At 41.0% G+C, this 25,091-nt stretch overlaps 1 protein-coding gene across 1 annotated transcript in view; it reads right to left on the reverse strand.

The window, feature by feature from the left end:
- OIT3 (oncoprotein induced transcript 3) overlaps window positions 1-25,091 on the reverse strand; it is a 47,923-nt gene that overhangs the window by 3,235 nt on the left and 19,597 nt on the right. The window contains exons 4-8 of the mRNA XM_034425982.3: window positions 19,680-19,802; window positions 18,476-18,598; window positions 14,416-14,576; window positions 10,371-10,786; window positions 1,569-1,668 (exon numbers count right to left, since the gene is read on the reverse strand). Of these exons, the coding sequence (XP_034281873.2) occupies window positions 1,569-1,668; window positions 10,371-10,786; window positions 14,416-14,576; window positions 18,476-18,598; window positions 19,680-19,802 (923 nt within the window). The remainder of the gene's footprint in view (window positions 1-1,568; window positions 1,669-10,370; window positions 10,787-14,415; window positions 14,577-18,475; window positions 18,599-19,679; window positions 19,803-25,091) is intronic.

A 25,091-nucleotide genomic window follows, 5' to 3' on the forward strand; every position in this document is an offset into this window, starting at 1 on the left:
AACAGTTTTTCAAAGGAATATTTCTCCACACACCTTATCTCGTTTGGCAAGCTGCCACGTAACTTGTTTCCAACCACAGTACAAGACAAAACTTGGAACAGAGTCTCTCAGAGTCACGGAATGAACGAATTGTTTCCTGCAAAAGCCCATTCCCTGTTCGCTCCCCTTTTATTTCCTATGGGAGGGGCCAATCACCTCCAAGGTGTGGCTTTTACTCCCGAGTTGATCCTGCTTTCTGAGTTGTTCTTGTCTTCTGGCAGCTCTGTGCATGCATGCACTGGGAACGAGCTCCAGCTGTCCCTCTGCCTCACTGCTGTCCACCTCCTTCTCTGCCTCCTGACGCAGAGTCCCCATCTGAGCTTTCCCCAGCCCCCAGGATTGGCCCAAGTTCCTCCCCAACCTTCTCACTGTCTGACTCTGCTGCCAACTCCGCTTTGCTTTTCAGACACAAAGAATATCTAAGCTTCTGACTATGGATTTTCATGCCCAAAATTGAAAGAAGCAGACCTGCCCCCTCCCCCTGGAGATTGACAGTCTAAGAGACATGTATTCATTTTGCCTTAGCTGCAGTTCTTGGTACAATATTTTGAAACTTCTCTCATTCAGGAGGTGAATACAGAAGGTAGAAGACAGTAGAAGCAATATGAGCCTGGTGGAATCTTATTTGCATTGAACCTTCAGCCACCCCGTAATATGGAGCAGACATTAATCCAGCAACAATCTTTACCTCAAACATAAGATACACATGCAAATGTAAATTAAATATGTCTGTCCAACAGTAGGTGCGAGCTTCAGAGAATGAGTCAGAACATTTTGGTTGGAAATCTTTAAAAACAGCCAGATTTTATATCGGTTTAGGTAACAATAGTATTTTACTCCTGAACAAAAACTTAAAAGGAGTAATGTTGTTAATGCCTTTTCAAGAAAAACTGATGATACCTCTACGCTGTAGAATAAAACCTTGTTTCCCTGTCATTCTTTCCTTGAAATTTTGAAATTGCTGGGGTGCCAGGTATTTGAAACTCCTTGTTGAATGTTATGGTTAGTGCCATAAAATGTGTAGTGATAATGAATTCTTAGGATGAACAGCCCATCTATATTTATTGATCTTGCAAACATTGTTAAGAAGTGCTTGCACATGAGAAGTTCTTGTTTCAGAACAGAGAGTTTTGATGTCACCCAATCTAAAATAATAGTACAAAATTTCCAAGGGAAGCAAGCTGTGAAATCATCTATTTGGTGGAATGGGTGGTGTTTAGCGACCATATCTCAGACGGTCCATTTCATCTGAACAACAGCTCAGGAGAAAGAAAATATGGTAGGTATGGGAAATAGAAGAAGAAAACAGCAGGGTTAGGCAAGATTTGAAAGCATTTCAATTTGGTTTTGCCTCTAAAGCGCTGTTTAATTAATTTAAATCCTCATTTACCAACAACATTCGTTCTCATGTTCTCCTATCAAAAGTGAGAGAAGATCTTGGTGGCATCTGGATCTTCTGCTAGTCCATTTCAATAGACTTCTGACTTTGTCAGCTCTCCTGAAATTCATGAATTTGAGTTTTTGCTCACCTTATTATCTTTACCCACAAATTTGAACACTGGGACTTGAAAGTGTTTAGCCAGATGATCCTTTGATGTGTACTGCTTTATGGAATCATCCGAAACGCAGCTGAAGAGAAAGGGAGAGAAGAAAAATGTCAACAGCTTTCATAGATTGATGTCCAAAAGACAGAAGATATTTTAGTGCCTTCCAGGGAGGCTGGCAGGCACTCATATTGCTGCCTTAACTCTACTGGTAGGTCAGCCAAGACTGAAGATGAAACAAACAGAACGGGAGTCTAATTACATTGCCAGAAATCTAAAAAAATACCCATTGCAATAAAAAAAAGATTAAAAGAATGCATTAGGCTTCCTTCACAGTCTGGATTTGCAGTTCTGCTAATGACCAAAAGATTTACCAGCATCCTAAATCAAAGAAATCCTTAGCCAACCTTTGATTTTTTTTTCAACAAAGATATAGATATGACTCAGAGACGTGGCAAAACCAAAAAACTAATGGACAAAATATTGTAGGATTTTTTTTCTTCCCAAATACGTGGGATGAATGAAAACACATCAAATAATTTTTCCTGATAATTTTTAACCTGAACTTTTCTGTTAACTTTTGTATATTTCTTTAAAGTGCATTGCAAATCCTTGAGTTGGAGAAAATTTTAAAACATGGGTTGGAAAGTGGACCTTTTGAATGTAGAGGATACATTCAATATCCTCTGATTAATTATTTTGTGATTGGCGAATAATCAGCTGTGTTTACAAAGAGGGAAACATCAAAATGGCTGCCACACTCTTGGGATCAAAGCCTTGTGTCCAGTGGTGGGATTCAGCCAGTTCTCACCACTTCAGGAGAACCGGTTGTTAACTTTCTGAGCAGTTTGGCAAACTGGTTGTTGGAAGAAATCATTAGGACAGAGAATCAGTTGTTAAATTATTTGAATCCCACCACTGCCTATGTCCCTTTTGAATGTACACTGTGATGCACCACAAAAAAGAGTGAGACATCAATCAGAGAGCTGTGGCAGCCATCTTCATTTCCTGCCAGACACTCCTGCAAATAACTAAGACATTTATCTGAGAGAAAAGAAATAGGCAACAGAATACACTATTCTCAAGTCATTTTGTTCCATTATGCTTATAAGGTTTCAGGATTTCTGAGTCCAAAAGTTGAATTAATCAAATGATTACAGACATCTTTGTTTGTTTGTTTGTTTGTTTTGTCAATGTGTAATAGCTTCTGAGCCTTAATGGAGAATCAAAACCAACTGAATTAATATAAGGAAAGTAGACTGAGGAAAGCAAAATGAATTTCTTTGAAAAATGAGATGTCATTCTAAGGACACAAAAATACTGAGAATGAGCCAATACTTGGTGTTGTTATTCCTCAGTGTCTAGTTTCTTGTGTGGCTGTGTCTTCAAAGAAAAGGTATATTCTTTGGTGGTGAATGATAACACAATGGAATGCTTACCAGCAATCTAATCTCCAGAATGCAGACTTTGAACATTATAAAACTTGCTACACAGGACAAAAAGCAAAGGAAAAGTACTATACGTGTCTTACATGGAAATCACCTTTGCCTCTTGGAATCTGACATAAATTGCTCATTAATTGCATTTATGAGAAGAGGCTATCAGGCAGAACCTGAATTTTCAGGATAGGATTGTTGTTCCTTGTATTATTGCTAGATGGGGCGGGGGAATCATTGTGTAAGCATATCAAGAAAAGTTCAACAATTATTTCTGTGGTAAGTACCCAAGACAGGCTTGGAAAAATAAAATAGCCCACTTAAGAAAATATTGCTATCTTTGCTCGTTAAAGCCTATGCTATAATAAATCAATTGTTTTAAAGATACCACTAGATTCTTCACTGTTCTTGCAATTCTCAAAGACTTTTTATAAACAGGACTAGATGACCTATAAGGTCCCTTCCGACTCTGTTGTTCTGTTATTATTCTGTTATTCAGAAGTTGTGGGAGCTTCATCCCTGGAAGCTTTCAAGAAGAGACTGGACTGCCATATGTCAGTTCTATATTCAATGAAACAGAAGTTGCCGACTCTGTTGTTCTGTTATTATTCTGTTATTCAGAAGTTGTGGGAGCTTCATCCCTGGAAGCTTTCAAGAAGAGACTGGACTGCCATATGTCAGTTCTATATTCAATGAAACAGAAGTTGCCTTCAAAAGTTATGGGAGCTTCATCACTGGAAGCTTTCAAGAAGAGACTGGACTGCCATCTGTCTGAAATGGCGAAGGGTCTCCTGTTTGGGCAGGGGGTTGGACTAGATGACCTGCAAGGTCCCTTCCAACTCTGTTAATCAGTTAAAGCGCAGTCGCACATATTGAGCAAGGTCCGTTCCAACATTTTCTTCAGCATCTTCAAAGATCAGATGGAACCACTCTCTTAAGTCACAGCTATAAAAGCCATCTGTTCAAGTACAATTTCAAGGATTACTTCCCCCTGAAGTTTTTTTTTTACATGCTTCTAGTTATTAGGCCATTGGTTTTTATTACAAAGAGGGAGAAAGAGAGGGAGGGAGGGAGGGGAGAGAGAGAGAGAGAGAGGGAGAGAGGAAGTGGGGGAGAGAGAGAGAGAGATATCAAATGAATACTCTGTCTTCTGAAATAAATACTCTGTGAGAACTTTAAAAAAATCAATGGCACCTGGAATATGGATTATGTTCTACAAAGAAAGCTGAATGGCAGAAAATTCCTTGCTTAAGTGGCAGGAAAGGAGCTGCTTTGGATTATGAGGCACACCTAGGTTTACTCCAGGGAGTAGTTCTTTCAAGGCCCACCTTGGAGGGTATGGAACGGATGAGGAGAAATTCAAAAATTCAAGGAGTCTGCTATTCAAATTCAAAGCCTCGCCCATTTTTGGGGATGTGTATTATAGATAAAAAGGGTGCGGCTTTGATCTCAAAATCACAGCTGCCTCTTGTTTTGTTTTTAGCCCTACAACAGATGCTCCTTAATGCTTTTTTTTCTCCATTTCTCTAATGTTTGATCAACGCGTGTCTTGTGATTAACAACAGAACAACTCCAAAGACAAATGGAAGGAAGACACAGAAGCAACGGTAAGGAATCCAAATAGATTCCAACACCGAAGACTAGGACTGAATTAACTTTAACATATATTTCCATTGTGTTGTAATTTTAGCATTACAATAATAAGAATGCCAGAATAGCAGTGGCAATAGCAATTAGACTGATATACCTCTTCATAGTGTTTACAGCCTTCTCTAAGCAGTTTACGGAGTCAGCATATTGCCCCCAACAATCTGGGTCCTTATTTTACTGACCTCGGAAGGATGGAAGGCTGAGTCAACCTTGAACCTGTCAGGATCGAACTCCTGGCTATGAGCAGAGTTAACCTACAATACTGCATTCTAACCACTGTGCCACCAGGGCTCCAGAATGCCAATTTAGTAAATTTTCCCCCATGTCACTTTATGTCAGTGAGATTCAATGAACTTCATAAAACATTTATGAAGGAACTTGGCATTGTTATTCACAAATGAAAATTTATATTTACAGTATGAGCTTAGGGATAATACATCTAAAATTGTTTCATAAATAACAGGTATAAAGATAATCCCTAGGGGAACTTATAAATGTACGAAGTGCATCAGAAAACAACAGCACCAATGTAAATTAAGAGACCGGATAAACACCAGATGCTACATAAGATCTTCTTTGAAGGCATGATTACTTTAGAGTGATTTAAAAGGGTACTTTATTTTGTTATTTTTTTTAAAAAAAAAAATAGAACCATTTAATAGATATTCAGCATGAAAATGTCATTAATTGCTTATTCCTGAAAACCAACTTTATATTTTAGGAACTGTATTTGCTAGGATGGAATGCAGTCCATTCAAGTTTATGGCATAAGAAATTGGCTAATATTTATAGTGCTACAAGACTTTTAGAGGCACAACCCATTATGTTAAAAAATGTCATATCTTCCACTTCTTATTGAAATAGCCTAGTCTAGTAAGAGATACAGTATGTCCTTAATGGCAGGCAAACTGGCTTTTTAAGAACACAAGTGGGAAATCTTTTTTTTATTATTATTGTGCTTCACTTGGGTATCTTTCTTCATCAAAAGCCTTCTGCAGAGTTTCCACAGTTTACGATCACATGTGCAGGTAAGAACTGGCTCTATAGCATTCCTGTGCAAGGCCCTCCTTTAACACCAAGGTGGTTTCTAAATGAATTTCAGCAGCAGAGAAAACAATTATTACGTGGAATTTGAGTTTAACAGATTAACAGAGTTGGAAGGGACCTTGTAGGTCATCTAGTCCAACCCCCCGCCCAAGCAGGAGACCCTACACCATTTCTGACAAATGGCAGTCCAATCTCTTCTTGAAAGTCTCAAGTGATGAAGCTCCCACAACTTCCGAAGGCAACTTCTGTTCCATTGGTTGATTGTTCTCACTGTCAGAAAATTTCTCCTTATTTCCAGGTTAAATCTCTCCTTGTTCAGCTCATTCCCTTTCACACTCCCAGAAAACAAAAGCTTTTATTTTTTAAAATGACAATCTTTATTCTATATTTTTAGCATGTTATCATGCCAAATTAAAAGGGACAATAAATATAACAGCATTTTGCAGCGTATTGAATTCTCCCGCTAATGGGAATGAATAGTAAAACCGGCAGGAGGCTCCGCCCACCGACCCTGATGTCATCAGGAAGCTTCTGTGCATGCCCAGAAGTGCGCACGAGCAAAGAGCGCGCATGCGTGCGGCCCTGTTGCAAACCAGTAGTAAAGGTAAGTAGAACCCACCCCTAGTTTCCATCCATTATTCCTTGTCTGGCCTACAGATGTTTTAGAAAATAGCTTGGCCCCTTCCTCTTTGTGGCAGCTCCTCAAATATTGGAAGATTGGAAGACTGTTATCATGTCTCCCCTGGTCCTTCTCTTCACTAGATTAGCCATGCCCAATTCCTGTAACCATTTTTTATGTGTTTTAGTCTCCAGTCCAGTTAGCTTCCATCTACATAGTAAGTGTACTCCTAGTTTCCAAGCTGGGTGTCAGCTGCCACCTCATGCTTGCGTTTTACTATCGCTTAGTGACAGTCTCCTGCCCCACTACAGGAGTGGGGGTTGGGGTTGGATGGAAGGGGGGGTTTCAAGGGAAACGAAAAGTTCACTGTATCTCCATGTGATGCGATTTCAAGGTCACCCGGCTGGGAACGGAACATAGCTGCATGCCAACCTACATTTGAAGTGACCATTCAAAAAACATCTTCTTTGAATTTGATTGGACACGGGGGGGGAGGGGTTTCAACATTGGGAGACACTTAAAGGAAGGAAAAGTTAGACTTGGGGATTTTGGCGCACAATTTTCAGTTCTGGCTTTGTATTATTGTAATTCACTTGACTTCTAGTAAACTATACCTTTCTCAACAAATGGGGTCAAGGATCATTTTTACTTAGAGGGTCAAGCTGAGGCAGGTCTGACACTAGGTTTCAAAGGAGGAGTAATTAACCACACATCTTTTGCAACAAGTTTTGTGGTTTGTTTGGGTTGTCCCCAAACTTTAGTCTCTACGCGGTATGTGTTAGGATAATAATTTCCAGTCCATTAACCATAAGAGTGGTTTAGTATAATGAGTAAATGCTTCCCCCCCTTCCATCTGCTTACAGGATTTATATTTTAAGAGACCCCAACTGTTCATTTAATCTCTCATTTCTCTAAAGGAACACTATACCCTTAGACTTGCCTAAACATTATAGTTAACTTGCAATGATGGGTGGCTCAAGACTGCCATTTCCTGTTGCTGTTGCTTTAGGTTTTTTTATTTGTGCTTGCCGTCATTTTATTATTTGTGAACATTGATGTTCAGCAGGGCATACAAATACTTGGAATCTGAATTTTGAGCATTCTGAAACATGGAACAAACTAATGAAAATGATAAAGAAATCAAGAATTATTCTACAGTTCTTGAGCCAAGCTGCGATTAGTTTTAATATTTTTGAAACTAGTTATCTGTTAACTAGTCCAGGAGCAACTCACCTGAAAGCAGTCAGAGATATTGTGAATTTGTTACTGCTTTTACACAATCTCTCCCTAATCTGTTTGAGTCCATTTGTAACTTGAGGCTAAATCATAAATTTAACTAGTTTGGGAAAGTTCTATTCACTCCAGTTGAACACAGATATTTACATGGTAGCTTATTAAGGCTCCCAGTTGCATTGAGTTTGTACTTCTTTTAATCAACCCTGATCTTTCATGATCTCTCTGGTCATCACCAAGAAGATTAGGGGGCATATGGCCACTTCATTTAGATATAAGGTGAGACCAACATACCCTGTTTCTCCCAAAATAAGACATCCCCGGATAATAAGCCCAATCGGGCTTTTGAGCGCATGGCAATAAGGCCAAGTGCTTATTTCAGGGTTCAAAAAAATATAAGACAGGATGTTATTTTCGGAGAAACATAGTACTTCTTCTCATGTTTCTGGTATGTCCTTTTATGATACTTGAAAAAGTATTAGTTTTACTAGCTTGTGTTTCCTAATCGTTCTCTTTTCCTCTAGCCACCTTGTTGTGTCACATTTTCCTCTCTATTGCTCAATTTTTCTGCCCTTGCACTAGTTTGTGGTTCATCTGAGATATTTTGCCATCTCTGGGTGTCTTTTCTCAAAAGTCAGTCTTCAAATCTCTTGGCCAATCGTCCCCGCTCTCTCTCTCATTCATAGTCATATTGGTTTGGACTACCTAACCACAAGGATAACAAGACTTTGAATCAAATTTCATATAGGGTGATATAATATATAGAACATCATATACATCTAATTATTCTGTACAACTTAATGTTTACAATACATTGTAAATACAATACAATACAAATCCTTATTTATCCAATGAAAAACAATTACCATAAAATGCCTGCCTTGAGTTATGTATAGAATGGGATAAAGATGGGATAAAATATAATATTAAAATAACAATTGTTAATAACAAAGTCAAAAAAGTTCAGCTGGTGGATATTATAATATGAGGAGACAGCAAAATAGAAAGAAAAGGAGAAGATTACAATATGATTTGAGATTTCTATTTGACCTAAAAACAGAAGTTGAATTACTGTGGCAAAAGAAAACAAAGATAGTACCAATAATAATAGGTACCTTGGGTACAATCCCAAAACAACTGGATCACTTGAATACCATCGGCATTGACAAAATCATCATCAGTCAATTGCAAAAGATAGCACTGCTTGGAACACCTTATATCCTGCAACGATACCTCTAATACCACCTACAACATGTGCCTATCCCAGGTCCTTGGCAAGGACTCAATAGCCAGATAAAAATGCCAAATCCAGTCTAAACATCTGGCTGAGTGTGCCACCAATCCATTAAAAATGGATAGAAACCAAGAGTCAATGCTTATGTATGAACCATTCTCATACGAAAAACGAGAAGTCCTTCGCAAAGGCAAAAGGACTGGGCTCTGTTTTGAGGCCTGCAACAGCGATAAAAGATTATTCTGCTCATTAATGTTAAATATGCTCTAATGATGGGTGAACAGCTGGGTTACATAAAAAGGGTAAATGTCTTTAATTACGGCCACCAAATTGTTCAAGCATTATCACGAGAAAGGGAAGTTTCTCTGCTAAACAGTATTATAATTTTAATTGTAAATGAGAGCCAGTTTGGTCTAGTGGTTCAGGCTAGAAAATGGAAGGCTATGTGTTCAAATCCTGGCTTCGCCATGAAAGCCAGCTGAGTGACTTAGGGCCACTTACTTCTAGCCCAATCCACCTCACAGAATTGTTGTTGTTGTGGGGTAAATATATTTGCTGCCTTAAGTTATTTGTAAAAATAATAAAGGTGGGATACCAATAAATGCATTTCATCTATTTGTTCAGCCTCTGCTTTCTTTTTATGGAGTGGATAGTTTTGCCTGCATAATCATGACCGCTGGCCTTTGTTCTACAGTATTTTTTGGAGTATAAGGCGCACCTTAGTTTTTGGGGAGGAAAATAAGAAAAAAGCTGATTGGCAGGTGAATCAGCCTCCCGGAATACCCCCAATCAGATGTTCCCAGAGGTGAATTTTAGCAACAGGTTCCTTAGTTGTGAGCTCTGTGTCTTGCTTTTTTTTCTGCCTCTGAAACTTCTGAAACAGCTTCAGAAAAAAAGTCTCCAAGCAGAGCTTCACAAAAGAAGCCTCCAAGCAGAGCTTCAGAAAAGAAGCCCCCAAACAGAGCTTCAGGAAAAAAAGCCTCCAAACAGAACTTCAGAAAAAAAGCCTCCAAACAGAGCTTCACAAAAGAAGTCCCCAAACAGAGTTTCAGGAAAAAAAGCCTCCAAACAGAACTTCAGAAAAAAAGCCTCTGAAGCTCTGTTTGGGGGCTTCTTTTCTGAAGCTCTGTTTGGAGGCTTTTTTTCCCTGAAGCTCTGTTTGGGGGCTTCTTTTCTGAAGCTCTGCTTGGAGGCTTTTTTTCTGAAGCTGTCTTGGAGGCTTCTTTTCTGAAGCTTTGTTTCTGATGCTTTTTTCAGCCTCTGAAACCTCGATTTGAGAAGCTTTGTTTCTGATGCTTTTTTCAGCCTCTGAAACCTCGATTTGAGAAGCTGGGCAGGGCTACATTCAGAATATAAGACGCACCCAGATTTTCATCCTCTTTTTTAAAGAAAAAAGGTGTGTCTTATATTCCGAAAAAATACAGTAATTTCTCTGTTGGCCAAAAGGCATACTGACAGTCTTAGGAAAGATTTGAATTCCTTTCCCTCCCCTCAAATTTAGTTGACTAAATAATCAAAGGACCTCAGTTTTAAATCTCAGATCAAAGACGAAAATAGTGAATGCTTACCCATCTCGAATTAAGTGGTACTTCAGGATCTCGTCTGTTTTGGATGTAGGGGTAGCAAAACAACTCTCCACCAATGTCTCCAGACCGTTGACGTGCACCAAGGGCTCAATCCCAAAATATAAAGAGTCTCGGAGTTTAAGAGTGGGAAGGGAATCCCCATAGGACTCTTCAAAATCTTTGTCTTTGAATATCTCAAGAGTGAAAGGGAAGACACCTTGATTGTGCCCCATAATTTCCAGTGGCAAATTCTTGACATTGGGGATATAGCCTTCTGAGATGGTGTAATGGCGAGGAAATTCACAAGTCACAGGGATCAACAGCTTTCCTGTCCGGACAATGATGTCCCCGTTACTGCCGGGTCTTTGCTTTGGCAAGCCAGTGACCATATTGGTAGCAACTATTTTGTCATTTACTACCTGTAGACAGAGGGCAAAGATGGTATAGTAAAGTTAGGCGCAGTGGTGGAATTCAAATTTTTTTACTACCGGTTCTGTGGGCGTGGCTTGGTGGGCATGGTGTGGCTTGGTGGGCGTGGCTTGGTGGGCATGGCAGGGGAAGGATACTGCAAAATCCCCATTCCCACCCCACTCCAGGGGAAGGATATTGGAAAATCTCCATTCCCACCCCACTCCTGGGGGAAGGATATTAGGTGGACTGCTTGAATAAAAGAATATGTCAGGAACAACATTATTCAATATCACCTGGACTAGGTGATCATCTGCAAGAATACAAAAAATAAAATAAAAAATAACAACTAGCCAAAAAGGGAACTCAAGAACCAGATACCAGCCATTTAGGATTTTATTTTTTGTATTTATCTCTTTTAAGAATACATTTCTAGCCCACATATTAGAAGGGCTGTGTGGAGTCTCTGCTAATAAGCTATGCATGACTAATAAGGTTTCCAGGGTTAATGAGCAGGGCTGGTTATATTATTATCTACCATAAACAAATAAAGCATATTAGAAGAATAAGTGAAATGAATAGCGCTCATAGATCATGAAAATTCTGCTTAAACAATGACTTCTTAGAAAAGTAAAATATTCCAGTATTTATTATTTTCATTAAAACCGGTTTACAGTTAATTAAAAATGCCCTTCTGAGAGAAATTGGTATTCTGTTAGGTCTAACAGGATTATGCCATAACCTAGCACAAAAGTCAAATTTTAGCAAGTTACAAAAACCGAGTGCAGAATTCATCAAGAAAGGCAAAAGATAAGCATAGTGAATATCCCGGCCTACAATAATAAAAGAAAAGTCCCTTTCTTGCTTCCATTAAATTTGTTTCTAATTGCATATCGTCAAATAACTGATATCACAGTGGCAGTCGTGAAATTCAATTTTTTTTTCTTCCAGTTCTGTGCGTGTGGCTTGGTGGGGCGTGGTGTGCCCCCCCCCTCGGTCCAAGCAGGAGACCCTACACCAGGGATGAAATGCTCCCGGTTTGGACCGGATCACCTGATCCGGTAGCGATGGAGGCGGGTGGTTCGGAGAACCGGTAGCAAAAATCCCTGCCCCCCCTCCCCATTGCCCAGCTGAGCAGTGCAATCATCAGAGGGATTTTTTTTTAATTTTTAAAAGTATTTTTTCTACAACCTCTTTGGCCGAAAAAATGCTTTTAAAAGTTAAAAAAAAAAAAGCCTCTGATGATTGCGCAGCTCAGCTGGGATCATCAGAGGCTTTTAAAAGCATTTTTTCTACAACCTCTTCCGCCGAAGACATTATAGAAAAAATGTTTTTAAAAGGAAAAAAAGCCTCTGCCGATCAGGCAACTCAGCTGGGATCGTCAGAGGCTTGTAAAAGCATTTTTTACAACCTCTTCAGCCGAAGACGTTGTAGAAAAAATGGTTTTAAAAGTAAAAAAAAAAAAAAAAATGTTGGCCACGGCCACTCAGTCATATTACCCCCCCCAAGCCACGCCCACAGAACCGGTAGTAACAAATTTTACATTTCTGTATTTTCTCCTATTCAGGTTGCTCCTGAATGAAACAAGGGAACAAGCCTTCCGAAAGCTTGGAGAAATTTCCTTTTCGTAGGATGCTTTAGCAAGGTTATAGAGTGGGATTGGCATAAACAACCCTCTAAGTCTGTCCCACTGATCTACAGATTTTTTAAAACAACGACGGCCTTTGCAAAGTGGCAGAGAAGCAGGTTGAAAGCAAAAGGTTGGGATTTTTTTTTTTTTGCTCCACACAGTTGCTAGGCAATCTATATATAGAGCAGTTACTTAGGTCTGCACCTCCAGTGACAGATGCGTCCATTTATTTAAAGTATGCTAAAGCCACTGTGGAAAATTCAGTAATGAAGGAATAAAGGATAATGGCTGGACTGAAGTGCAGAGAGCCAAGCTGACACTTCACTTGGATACACAGCAGTGACCAAAATTGTGGAAAACTTTTGGGAAAAGTGTATTTTCTAAAACTAGCTAATAATACCACTTTTTTTTTTTTTTGGAGTAGTACCATAAAATTATATATCAATGAAAAGATAATTTGTTCAAGAATGTAATGCAATAACTTTTATGAAGGATTTGCTATTAGAATAGCAGTGACAGTATAAAGAAGAAAAGCGAAACACACAGAAAAAACGAGACATACAAAAATTACATCGAAAAAATGAGATATACAAAAATTATCACCATAGAAAAAACGAGATATACAAAAATTATCACCATGTCAGTTAATACTTAACCTTTAGCATGAATTAGGGCCTTACAACGTCTTCCCATGGAGTGAACCAAGTCTTTTAGTTCTGCAGCTGTTATAATGTGAAACGAAGATTGAATGATGGCTTCTATTAACTGGGTTTTATTGCTGAGTTGCTTCTGACTAGCTGACTTTAGTCGGCTCCATAGATTTTCAATTGGGTTAAGGTCTGGGCTATTCCCAGGCCATTCCAGCAGTGGAATAGGATTATCTTGAAACTCCAAAAAAAGGAGTGTTATTAGCCATCAAACCTCAAAAATGCACTTTTCCCACTACTGTAGTCCTCAATACAGGCAATCCTCGAATTACAGCAGTTGATTTAGTGACCGTTCGAAGTTATAACGGCAATAAAAAAAGCGACTTACACACTTTTTTTCACACTTTTTCACACTTACGACCGTTGCAACATCCCTACAGTCACATGATCAAAATCCGGACACTGGGCAACCGACTCGTATTTGTGAGGATTGCAGTGTCCCAAAGTCATGTGGTCCCCTTTTGCGACCTTCTAACTAGCAAAGTCAATAGGGAAGCCAGATTCACTTAACAACCATGTTACTACTGTTAGGAAATGAGTATTACTTACCTTGTTGGGCTGGCAATATATAAACCATCAATATAGCTTTAAGACTGCTGTATTGTATCATACTGTGTCCTGATTGGTTAGCTCTGTAGCCAATCTCCTTAAGAGGGAGCTAGAAACATGGTTTGTTTCTCTTTGCTGTTCTTGCTCCCTGATATCTCTACGCTACTGTTTGCAAATCCAGAAGAACTGTTTATTGTGAATGACTACGACGACTGATAAGAAGACTTTGTTATTGGATTATCCCTGGACTGTCGTTTTGCTATCTCCTGCATTATATGTGTATGACCTGGACTGTTTATTGGACTGTGTCTTACTATTTCCTGAAAGTAAACACAACTCAGTGTATCTGTGTGTTGACTGTCTTTATTCGTTGACTGTCTTTACTCTCAATCGCTTTCATGTGTACACCCTTGCTATTCAAGGGTTACTCTGTGAATACCTTAACAACTACCGTAATTTAACAAGGGCAGTGATTCAGTTAACAATTGTGGCATGAAAGGTCATTAAATGCGGCAAAATTCACTTAACAACTGTCTCACTTAGCAACAGAAATTTTGGGCTCAATTGTGGTCGTAATTCGAGGACTACCTGTAGACACCTTTGGCCCAGTTGCTCTTTTAGTTGCTCTATCTCAAAAGGTTGTATTGTGTGCATAAAATAAGAAGAGATTCCCATGGACTGCACCTTGAGATCTCAAGTGGAAATATAGGATATCAATGCAAGACCAAAACAAATAAATACAATCAGTACATACATCTATAGATGTTCCACAGGTTTTCAGAGAGAAGATGAGGTTGACATGAGTGCCATTGGATACTCCTTTGCAGGAGCCATTGGAAAGCGAGAGGTCCATTCCCCCAACGAGATCCTTGGGAATGTTCACTTCTATAGATGTAGATTTACATATAACTGGAACTGTAAGAAGGAACACAGCTAGTAAGTGAGTTGGAAGTTAAAACATTGCCTTTCTTGTAAAATGAAGGGTTTTTAAAAAATATCTGTCACTTCTAAATCAAATGTTTCCACATTCTGGCCTGGGGAAATGATGCTTTGATATACCGTGGTGGCACAGTAGTTAGAATGCAGTATCTTAGGCTGACTCTGCCAACTGCCAACAGTTCGATTCTCACCAGTTGACTCAGCCTTCCATCCTTCTGAGGTCAGTAAAATGAGGATCCAGATTGTTGGGGGCAATATGTTGATTCTGTAAACTGCTTAGAGAGGGCTACAAAGCACTGTGAAGCAGTATATAAGTCTAATTGCTACCATGTTTTCCCCAAAATAAGACCTTATATTATATTAATTTATGCTCCAAAAGACGCATTATGGCTTATTTTCCGGTTAAATCTTATTTTGGGGGAAATACAGTATTAAACACCTCCGTCTGCTGGCAATCTTAACTGGGGCTTATTTTTGGGGTAGGGTTTATATTACGAGCATCCTGAAAAATCATGCTAGGGCTTATTTTCCGGTTGGGTCTTATTTTTGGGGAAACAGGGTATTGCTAGTGCTTGAATATAAAATGGTTGGATGGCCATTGTTACAGAAAGCAATGTTATTTGGGATGAGTAATTTAAAATACACAACAAAGGACCAAGAAGACTTACTGCCTTCTTTTACAGTGTTATTGGACCATTGTATCTGCATCCTGATAGAAGTGTAATTTTGTCATTAACTTTGAGGCTGAGAAGTTTCTCCCCCAAAAAATGGGGTGGAGATTTTGAATTAATTCAATCAACAATTAACTCATGACAAAAGAATTGAATAATGGCTGCTTCAGGCAAGCCATTCTTACGACACTGGAAGCTAAAACATATGAACAATGTTTGCAGAAACTGGTGTGTCTATTCCAGTGGTGAAATCCAATTTTTTTTACTACCGGTTCTGTGGGCGTGGCTTGGTGGGCGTGGAGGGGAAGGGTACTGCAAAATCTCCATTCCCACCTCACTCCAGGGGAAGGATATTGCAAAATCTCCATTCCCATCTCACTCTAGTGGAAGGATACTTCAAAATCCCCATTCCCTCCCCACTCCTAGGGCCAGTCAGAGGTGGTATTTGCCGGTTCTCCGAACTGCTCAAAATTTCTGCTACTGGTTCTCCAGAACCTGTCAGAACCTGCTGGATTTCACCCCGGGTCTATTCTAATGAAGAGAAGGACTAGGAGTGACATTCCAATATCTCAGGGGCTACTACAAAGAAGAGGGGGGGGTGTCAACCTATTTTCCAAAACAGCCGAAGGCAGAACAAGAATGGATGGAAACTAATCAAGGAAAGAACCAACCTAGAACTAAGGAAAAATTTCCTAATAGTGAGAACAATTAATCAGTGGAACAGAAGTTGCCTTCAGAAGTTATTGGTGCTCCATCACTGGAGGTTTTTAAGAAGAGATTGGACAGCCATTTGTCTGAAATAATATAGGGTTTCCTGCTTGAGTAGGGGGTTGGACTAGAAGACCTCAATGGTCTCCTCCAACTTTCTTACTCTGTTATTCTTTCTGTGGGTTTGTAGTGGACCAGAAGTATTGGACAGTAGCTTCTATAATTCCCAAGGAAACTGACCTGCTGACTGCTGCCTCCCACCTAAGCAGAATATTGATAGAAATCTTCGCTTACACCCGCTCCTGGCTCTGTGTAAGCTGTACTGTGATCCAGCCTGCCTTCTGGGGCTCAGTAACTCTAAAACCAGCCAGCCAAACCTATCAATAGTTCAGCTGGAAATCTGAAGCTTATGGTCCAGGTGGAACAGAGGTCCAGCAGGTGCACCCCACCCCAAAAAAGAAAGATTCCTCAATGCAGTGAGGCCATGCTTGCCGCAACTCTCAGTTCCAATCATTCTCACTGCCCTTCCAGCAGCTCATCATACACCACACATCTGTAGTGGCAGCAGTGCAGTGGCAATGCTAACTCCAGCTGCCACGAGACTGACATGAATGGAATTGGTGAGACCGTCAGCCCAACCTTAACCAGACATGAAGGCAAGAAACACCAAGCTGAAAGATTGGAGGGACTTCCCTAAACTTCTCCCAAAAGAATATTAAAAAAAAAAAATCTTTACTGCTCCCTTGAGCTTTGGAAGCCAAAGTTTTTTCTTTCTTTCTCTGAAAGGAAGTTTCCAAGAAAATTGCACATCCTTAATGCTTGTCCCTGTCTCCCTTCTTAGACAGGGAGAATAATATATTATAATAGGAAAGGAGAGGGAAATTGAATGCAGGGCATGGTTTTGCATGCATATGCCTCTCTCTCTCCCTCTCCCTCCCTCCCTCTGTCTCTGTGTCTGTCTGTCTCTCTCTTTCTCCTTCTCCAGTGGTGAAATCCAATTTTTTTACTAACGGTTCTGTGGGCGTGGCTTGGTGGGAGTGGGTGTGGTTTGGTGGGCATGGCAGGGGAAGGATACTGCACAATCTCCATTCCCACTCCACTCCAGGGGAAGGATACTGCAAAATCCCATTCCCTCCCCACTCCTGGGTGAAGGATATTGCAAAGTCTCCATTCCCACCCCACTCTGGGGCCAGCCAGAGGTGGTATTTGCCAGTTCTCCGAACTACTCAAAATTTCCGCTACCGGTTCTCCAGAACCTGTCAGAACCTGCTGGATTTCACCCCTGTCCCTGTCCCTCTCTCCCTCCTTGTCTCTCCTTCTTTCTCCCTTTCCCTCTCTCCCTCCCTTTTCCTTCCTCTTTTGATGTCTACTTTCATGCTCCAAGTAGACTCCTGGTGGTGTACAATTAAAAGAACAACAAAATTTTCCTGGGTAGAAAAACAATATACTACTGGAATTAAAAGCCATATTAGAACAGGTCACTCCCTTGAGAGACATCTGTGGGAGGGAATACAAGGGTAAAAAGAAATACAGCGGGCAGCTCTCTCTGTGCAATTAAATTTCCTTCCTTTTTAATAGAGGGACGCCCATTGTGGCCTCCCTTGTCTGCTGGACCAAAGGTATCCCTGGAATAAATTTGTTCACTAATCCATGACAAGCTAGAAGGATGGAGGTTGGATGTACTTGTGGGGGAGGGGGAGAGAGAGAGAGAGATGTTCCATAAAATGGAAGTTGCTTCTGAAAAGGCTTACTATCTTACGTGCCCACATATGTCAGAAAGTGGAGCAATGCTTATCAGGTCCTCTTGCCATGATCAAACTGGGCGCGTATGTGTGGATATGCAACTCATTGCCGCCATAAAAAGCAGCATCCAGCCCTTTAATATTAACCTCTCCTATGGAAGTGATGGTGATGGTGGAATAGGACATTATTTATGTCCATAAATCAATCATCTTTAAGTCTTCTTCAATGCTCTCTTAATGTGTGTTAGACAACCATTTCTACAATTCTTAGGAAGCCATCAAGCCAGTGGTGGGATTCAGCTGGTTCAGGCGGGTCCAGGCGAACCGCTTGTTAAATTATTTGAATCCCACCACTGCATCAAGCCATTGCCTGCCAAATCTCTTAGGTTGTTGCTCCTTATGGTTTTTAGCTGTTGACTAAGACTGATGGGAACTCAAATCAAAACTCTTTGGAGGGACCAAATTACAAGTTCTGGGCTGGCTAGTAAAATATAATGAGGATGACCTGCAGATGAAACTTAGGTTCTGATTCAGCCTTTTCAAAATGCATGTCCATGCTGATAGGACGGGGCACAGAGATAAGATAGCAATGTAACAATGATTACTACAGAACTTTAGATTCAGGAGCCACCTCAACCCTGGAAGCTCACCAGAAGATAGTTGTGGCCTTCGCCTCTTGAAGCAAAAGCAGGATATATATCTACCAAATTAACAAATTACCCTAGATCAGCCACATCCCTTTTTCCCTTTGTACCTTGGCAGGTGTGGTTGTCTTCTGACAAAACAAGACCTCGAGGGCATCCACACTGATAACTGGTTTCCAACATGTTGCATCTATGGCTGCAGCCTCCGTTGTTGTTATGACACCCTTCAATTTCTAAGGCAGAAATAATGAGTAGACAAATAACTTTTTCCCATCTAGCAGTGCCTCTGCAACCATGTCCTTTCTCTGCTCACATTGAACGGAGCTATAGGATCAGGTAAACATGAGGGGGAATTATATTCATATATTACGCAGTCATTTAAACTGTCTACATGTTCCATTGTCCTCTTAATTGTATTGGGCAAAGATCTGTGGAGGTTTCAGGAATCTCTGCATTGAAATTAATGAGAGTTGTGCAAAGCACAGAGAACAGACAGGTGCTGTTTCAGGATTGTTCCTATTAAGCCTTAGAAAGATAAACTGTGTGAAGGAACTAGAAGCAGAAGGTCTAATAAGCTCCCGAAGCAGATCCTCAGCCGGGTGTGTGTCTACTTTGTGGAAGCAGGTCACCTTAATTGATCTTCCACAAAGAAAACTGCTCTTTGGATTTATGCTCAACCCTATTTGTGAATTCTGGGCTTTCAATACAAGATCCAGTTAGATGAAGATGTACATCTGTCTACGAAATTCTTTCCACCCACGTCTCAGCACTAAAGAAAACGCCCACTGGCACTCTAATACCTGTTCTTGGATGGAGCCTGAAAAAGGAGAAAGCTGCCATGATATTGCCCTGTCTCTTCTCTTCTCTTCTCTTCTCTTCTCTTCTCTTCTCTTCTCTTCTCTTCTCTTCTCTTCTCTTCTCTTCTCTTCTCTTCTCTTCTCTTCTCTTCTCTTCTCTTCTCTTCTCTTCTCTTCTCTTCTCTTCTCTTCTCCTCCTCTTTCTTTCCCCTTCCCTTTTCTCTTCCTATTTCTCTCCTCTCCCCTCTCTTTCCTCCTCCTCTCCCCTCTACTTTCATCCCCTCTCCTTCTCTTCCCTTTCCTCCTCTTTCCTCCCCTTCCTTTCCCCGCCTTCCCCTCCCTCCCCTTCCTCTCCCATTCCCTTCCCTTCCCCTTGCCCTTCTCTCAAACACAACCACTGATTTATAGGGTATTTTCTGGCACTTTGGACCTTATCTCTCTCATGAATCTTAAAGTCCATTAATTAAATCAATCTAGATGCAAAAGTTCAGCTAGTAATTCTAAATCATTTCCTTACCTTCACAGGTCTTTCCATCCGGTCCCAGGACACGCCCAACTCCACATTCACAGCGATAGGAGTTCTTTAGGTTAATACAGAATTCGCTGCAGCCTCCATTATTCCTTTCGCATTCGTTTTCATCTACAAGGAAACATGAGAGAAAGACTTCCAACTTAGCAGCAACGCTAAAAGCAGCAAAGAGCTGGATTGTAGGACATGAATGCTACAGGCAACATGCAGTAATACTGTTTTTAGGTCGTCAGTTTGAAGAAATGTATTTGTTGGGTGGAGTTTTGTCAGCGTCCTTGATGGTTGATCCATAAAAGTTAGATGTGCCTGTTTTGTGTCTGTAACCTTGATATTTTTGCACCACAAGAATACAAAAGCCAATGATTCCATTTGTGTTAAGCCTCCAAGGCTGGCTTAATACAGAAAAAAAGACCCACTTGAATTTCTAAGATTGTTCTTACTAGATTTTGCTTGAAAGCCATCCAGAGTAATTTTCTTGCTCAACCTACAGCCGTGATGGCGAACCTATGGCACGCGTGCCGGAAGTGGCACGCCGAGCCATCTCTCCAGGCACGCAAGCCATGGTTCGTTGCTCTTCCGTGTTCCGGCGCGCCAGCCAGCTGGTTTTCACATGCACGGCAGCTCCGGAAACTGGAAGAGCAGCCACCCACTCCTGGCTGGCCCCACCCTGTCCACCCCTCCCCTCCCAGGAGTCCCCACACGGCCCATTTTGGATGCAAGTAAGTGCAGGGCACGCGCAAAGGCTTGAGGAGGGCAAAAAACAGGCCTGCTGGAAGTTTGGGCCTGCCTGTTTCCGGCCTCCAGAGCCTGAGAAGGCCATTTTTGCCCTTTTGGAGGCTCAAGGAAAGCCTCCGGAGTCCGGGGAGGGCAAAAATGCCCCCCTCCCCTGTGGTGCAGGAGGCCAACTAGGCCATACCCACCATGGCCACACCCACCCAGCAACCAGGCAGAGAACCCCTTGCTAAAAGTTTTGAAACCCACCCCTGGTCCTGTGTATAATTAGTAAAGTCTCAGTCTCTATGAAAGCAGTGGTACCTAATTCTAACAGATTGCTGCTTTAATCAAGAAAGAGTTCTTGATTAAATTATTGATTAGATTATCAAAAGATAAGACAATGAGATAAAAGGTTTCTTTTAGATGTTGGATCAGTCCATGTTAATTACTCAGTGTTTATAATATTCTATGTCCTTTTGATATAGCTAAATAGATACAGTACATGTAGTGCAACTTTTTGTTGTTGTTTATGTTTTTTTGTCTTTTTCTCTGCTTTTGTCAATTAGCAGTTTTTGGAATGTTTGCTAACTTTTAATCAATAAGCCTCAGACTTATTTATTTTTGATAGCTGAACTGAGTGGCATACATGTTGCTTTCATCTGGATATAGAAAATGACTGAGATGTTGGGTGCAAACCAGTGGTGAAATTCAAATTTTTTTTCCTACTGGTTCTGGGGGCGTAGCTTGGTGGGCATGGCAGGGGAAGGATACTGCAAAATCCCCATTCCTCCCCACTCCTGGGGGGAAGGATATTGCAAAATCTCCATTCCCACCCCACTCTGGAACCAGCCAGAGGTGGTATTTGCCGGTTCTCCGAACTACTCCAGAACCTGTCAGAACCTGCTGGATTTCACCCCTGATGCAAACTAAACTGCAAATGACACACTATAATTTTCCAGAATTAACTAATTGATTATATATACCGGCTCTGGCTTGAACATTTGCACATTTGACGTAAGCATAGCTATTTTAAAATGTAAAAATGTTTGTGTAAATTCTAATGTTATAAACTTCATGAGCTTGGAGGTTGCTGCAGGACATTAGAAAGCCAGTTTGTGATGGAATGTTGCCCAGCTTTCCAGGAGGGAGAAAGTACATTCCAGAGGAGCAAGAGACAACGCAGTTTAGAATTAGATAGTTTGTGTGAGAGAAAGAGGATGAAGACAGCTCATCCCTAACAGTTCTCAGACTATAAATTTTAGGAGGCAAGTAATCTGCTTTAGTTTGGCAAGATTTCAGTCTATAACCAAAAGTACACATACAGAATGAGTGAAACCAGGCTTAATAGCAGTAACTGTGTGAGAGATCTTGGAGTCTTAGTGGACAATCAGCTAAATATGAGCCAGCGGTGTGCAGCGGCAGCCAAAAAAGCCAATGCAATCCTAAATTGCATTAACAGAGGGATACAATCAAGATCAAGTGAGGTACTAATACCACTCTATACAGCCTTAGTAAGACCACACCTAGGATACTGCATCCAGTTTTGGTCACCATACTATAAAAAAGATGTTGAGACTCTAGAAAAAGTGCAGAGGAGAGCAACCAGGATGATTAGGGGACCAGAGGCTAAAACATATGATGAATGGTTACAGGAACTGGGCATGGATAGTCTAGTGAAGAGAAGGACCAGGGGAGACATGATAGCAGTCTTCTAATATTTGAGGGGCTGTCACAGAGAGGAAGGGGTCAATCTATTTTCCAAAGCCCCTGTAGGCCAGACAAGGAATAATGGATGGAAACTGAACAAGGAGAGATTTAACCTGGAAATAAGGATAATTTTTCTGACAGTGAGAACAATCAACCAGTGGAACAGAAGTTGCCTTCGGAAGTTGTAGGAGCTGGAAGCTTTCAAGAAGAGATTGGACTGCCATTTGTCAGAAATGTGTAGGGTCTTCTGCTTGGGCGGGGAGTTGGACTGGATGACCTTCAAGGTCCCTTCCAACTCTGTTAATCTGTAATTAATTAACTATAGGTGAAGAACAACCAAGAAATCTGCTTAGAAAAATCATGTCTTTCTAGGTTTTCCTGCCTGATGCAAAAGGAACTCAGAAATGGCAGTTGAGACTTAAGATTCATAACATCTAGCCCAGTATTTTTCAAACTTGAACTCTTTCTAGCTGGGAAATTCTGGCATTCAAAGTTCACATACCTGAAAGTGGCTGAATTTGAAAAACAGTGATCTAGCTAACACCTAGTAAGTTGCAGTGAAAAGCTAGTCCAATTGATATGACAGATGAAAATGTTTAGGACTGATACTCCATGTCTAACTAGGACTTTGCCAATCCAATTTAATTGTGCAGACCCTTGACTAGAAAACAAGGAGTGCTTAATGGCTAGGAAAAGGGGAAGAAAAGTCTAACCATGCTTGAAATATTATTATTCAGAGCTAAGCAAATTAATTGGAAAGATGAATGAGCCACATCATTAGAAGGACTTGGAATATTCACTTTAGACAGGAATTATAGAAGAACACAAAGTCAACACCCTTGTCTCTTCTGTCCAGTTGAATTATGTGCAAAGCTCCACCCTCTTTGAAGCTCTACCTTCTGTCCAGTAAGCTCCACATATTTTTTTACAAAGTAAAAAGAGACTCTACTGGTGTTGACACCATTAGGCTATTAACTAACACAGGGGTCAGCAATCTTAAACAGTCAAAGAGCCACAAAGGTCCTAACTGGAAGCCCCCTGGTCAATTCTGGAGCCGACCAGAAGTCTGGTTTCCCCACCATAGAGTCTCCTCCTAGCCAGTGGTGGGTTGCCCCCGGTTCACACCGGTTCTATAGAACCGGTAGTAAAACCAGTGGGAGGCCCCGCCCATCGACCCTGATGTCATCAAAACGCTTCTGCGCATGCCCTGCTGCGAAGCGGTAGTAAAGGTAAGTAGAACCCACCCCTGCTCCTAGCACGGTGTCTTTTTTTTCCCCCTCTGCCGACCGGAAGTCCGGTTCCCCCACCATAGAGTCTCCTCCTAGCATGGCATCTTTTTTCTCTACCGGTCCTAACCAAAAGCCCTATCAATTGTGGAAGCCGACTGGCAACAGGAAGCCTCAGCAGAGGGATGAAAGAGCCACATGCAGCTCCAGAGCCACAGATTGCTGACCCCTGAACTAACACAACATACTAAACCAGTTTACTGAGCTATCCACACCTGCATTTGTATCATTCAGTGAACCATAAACTATCTGTCTGGCAATCATATCCTTAAAATTAAATTTTGTTCAGCTTTTTTGTTGCTCGGTTTTTGTTCTTTTGTTTTAAACTTTGGACTGTTTTCACAACAGTAATCATTCAAACTTTCGTGTAATATGATCTTGTAAGTTGTCTATTTTCTGCCTCGCATCCACTGACATATTCCACAGACGAGATTTACGTTTTAGTTTATTTCCTGATTCCAGCAATCAGTTTTGATCCAGCCCCTTCGAATTTACGATCACTGGCGTCTGAACATCCCATAACTCGTCATATGTTTCTATGATGAAATCGGAAAAACATGTGGTTGTTGATTCTGCATTATCACTAGCATATGTTCTTGAAAATTAAGATTTGTTGGGGAAATGTTGCAGTTGAAAAACAGTATTTCTGATGCTGGAAAAAGTACTTTTGTGTTCTTGTGAGCCTCGGAACATTTTGGGCTTGTTTTTCCACTGTAATTTTTGTCCAAGAGGCCAAGAAAGTTAGTGTGTCTTCCTTTCCAACACCTCAAATTTGTTCTCCTTTCCAATTGTCTCCAATACATCTTGTAAAACCACAGAGTTGTAGAGTTGGAAGAAACCACAAGGGCCATCTCATCCCAATCTCCAAAATGTGCAGGGAAAGCCAATTAAATCACCCATGAATGGTGGTTGCCCAGCCTCTTCTTAAAAACCTCCAGTATTGGAGAACTCACAGCACTTGTAGGTAGACTTTTCCACTGTTGTACCGATTTTACTATCATAAAACTTTTTCTTATATTTGAACAAAATCTAGACAGCTGAAACTTATATGTCACATTATTTTGGTTCCTATTTTCTGTGGTCATTAATAATAGTTGATGGCCTAAATTTGCAGAGAAGTTGCAGAGAAGAGCAGGAAAGATGATTAGGGGACTGGAAGCTAAAACATATGAGGAACAGTTGCAGGAACTGGGCATGGCTAATCTACTGAAGAGAAGGACCAGGGGAGACATGATAGCAGTTTACCAATATTCGAGGGGCTGTCACCGAGAGGAGGGGGTCAAGCTATTTTCCAAAGCATCTGAAGGCATGACAAGGAATAATGGATGGAAACTGATCAAGGAGAGATTCAACCTAGAAATAAGGAGGAATTTTCTGAAAGTGAGAACAATCAACCAATGGAACAGAAGTTGCCTTCAGAAGTTGTGGGAGCTTCATCACTGGAAGCTTTCAAGAAGAGATTGGACTGCCATTTGTCAGTAATGGTGTAGAGCACTGATGGCTAACCTTTTTGCCGTCACGTGCCAAAAATGGAGGGAGTGCGGGGAGGTCGCCCATGTACGTGCCCACACCCATAATTCAATGCGCCCCACGCATGTGCGCACACCTCCCCCTGCTTTTAACATGCGATGGCACGGTGGACCCAGTAGGCCCGTTTTTTCACCCTCCCCAGGCTCCAGAGGCTTTCTAGGAG

Source organism: Pantherophis guttatus, chromosome 6 (genome assembly GCF_059756535.1).
Source record: "Pantherophis guttatus breed Tessera chromosome 6, ASM5975653v1, whole genome shotgun sequence".
NCBI lineage: Eukaryota > Metazoa > Chordata > Lepidosauria > Squamata > Colubridae > Pantherophis > Pantherophis guttatus.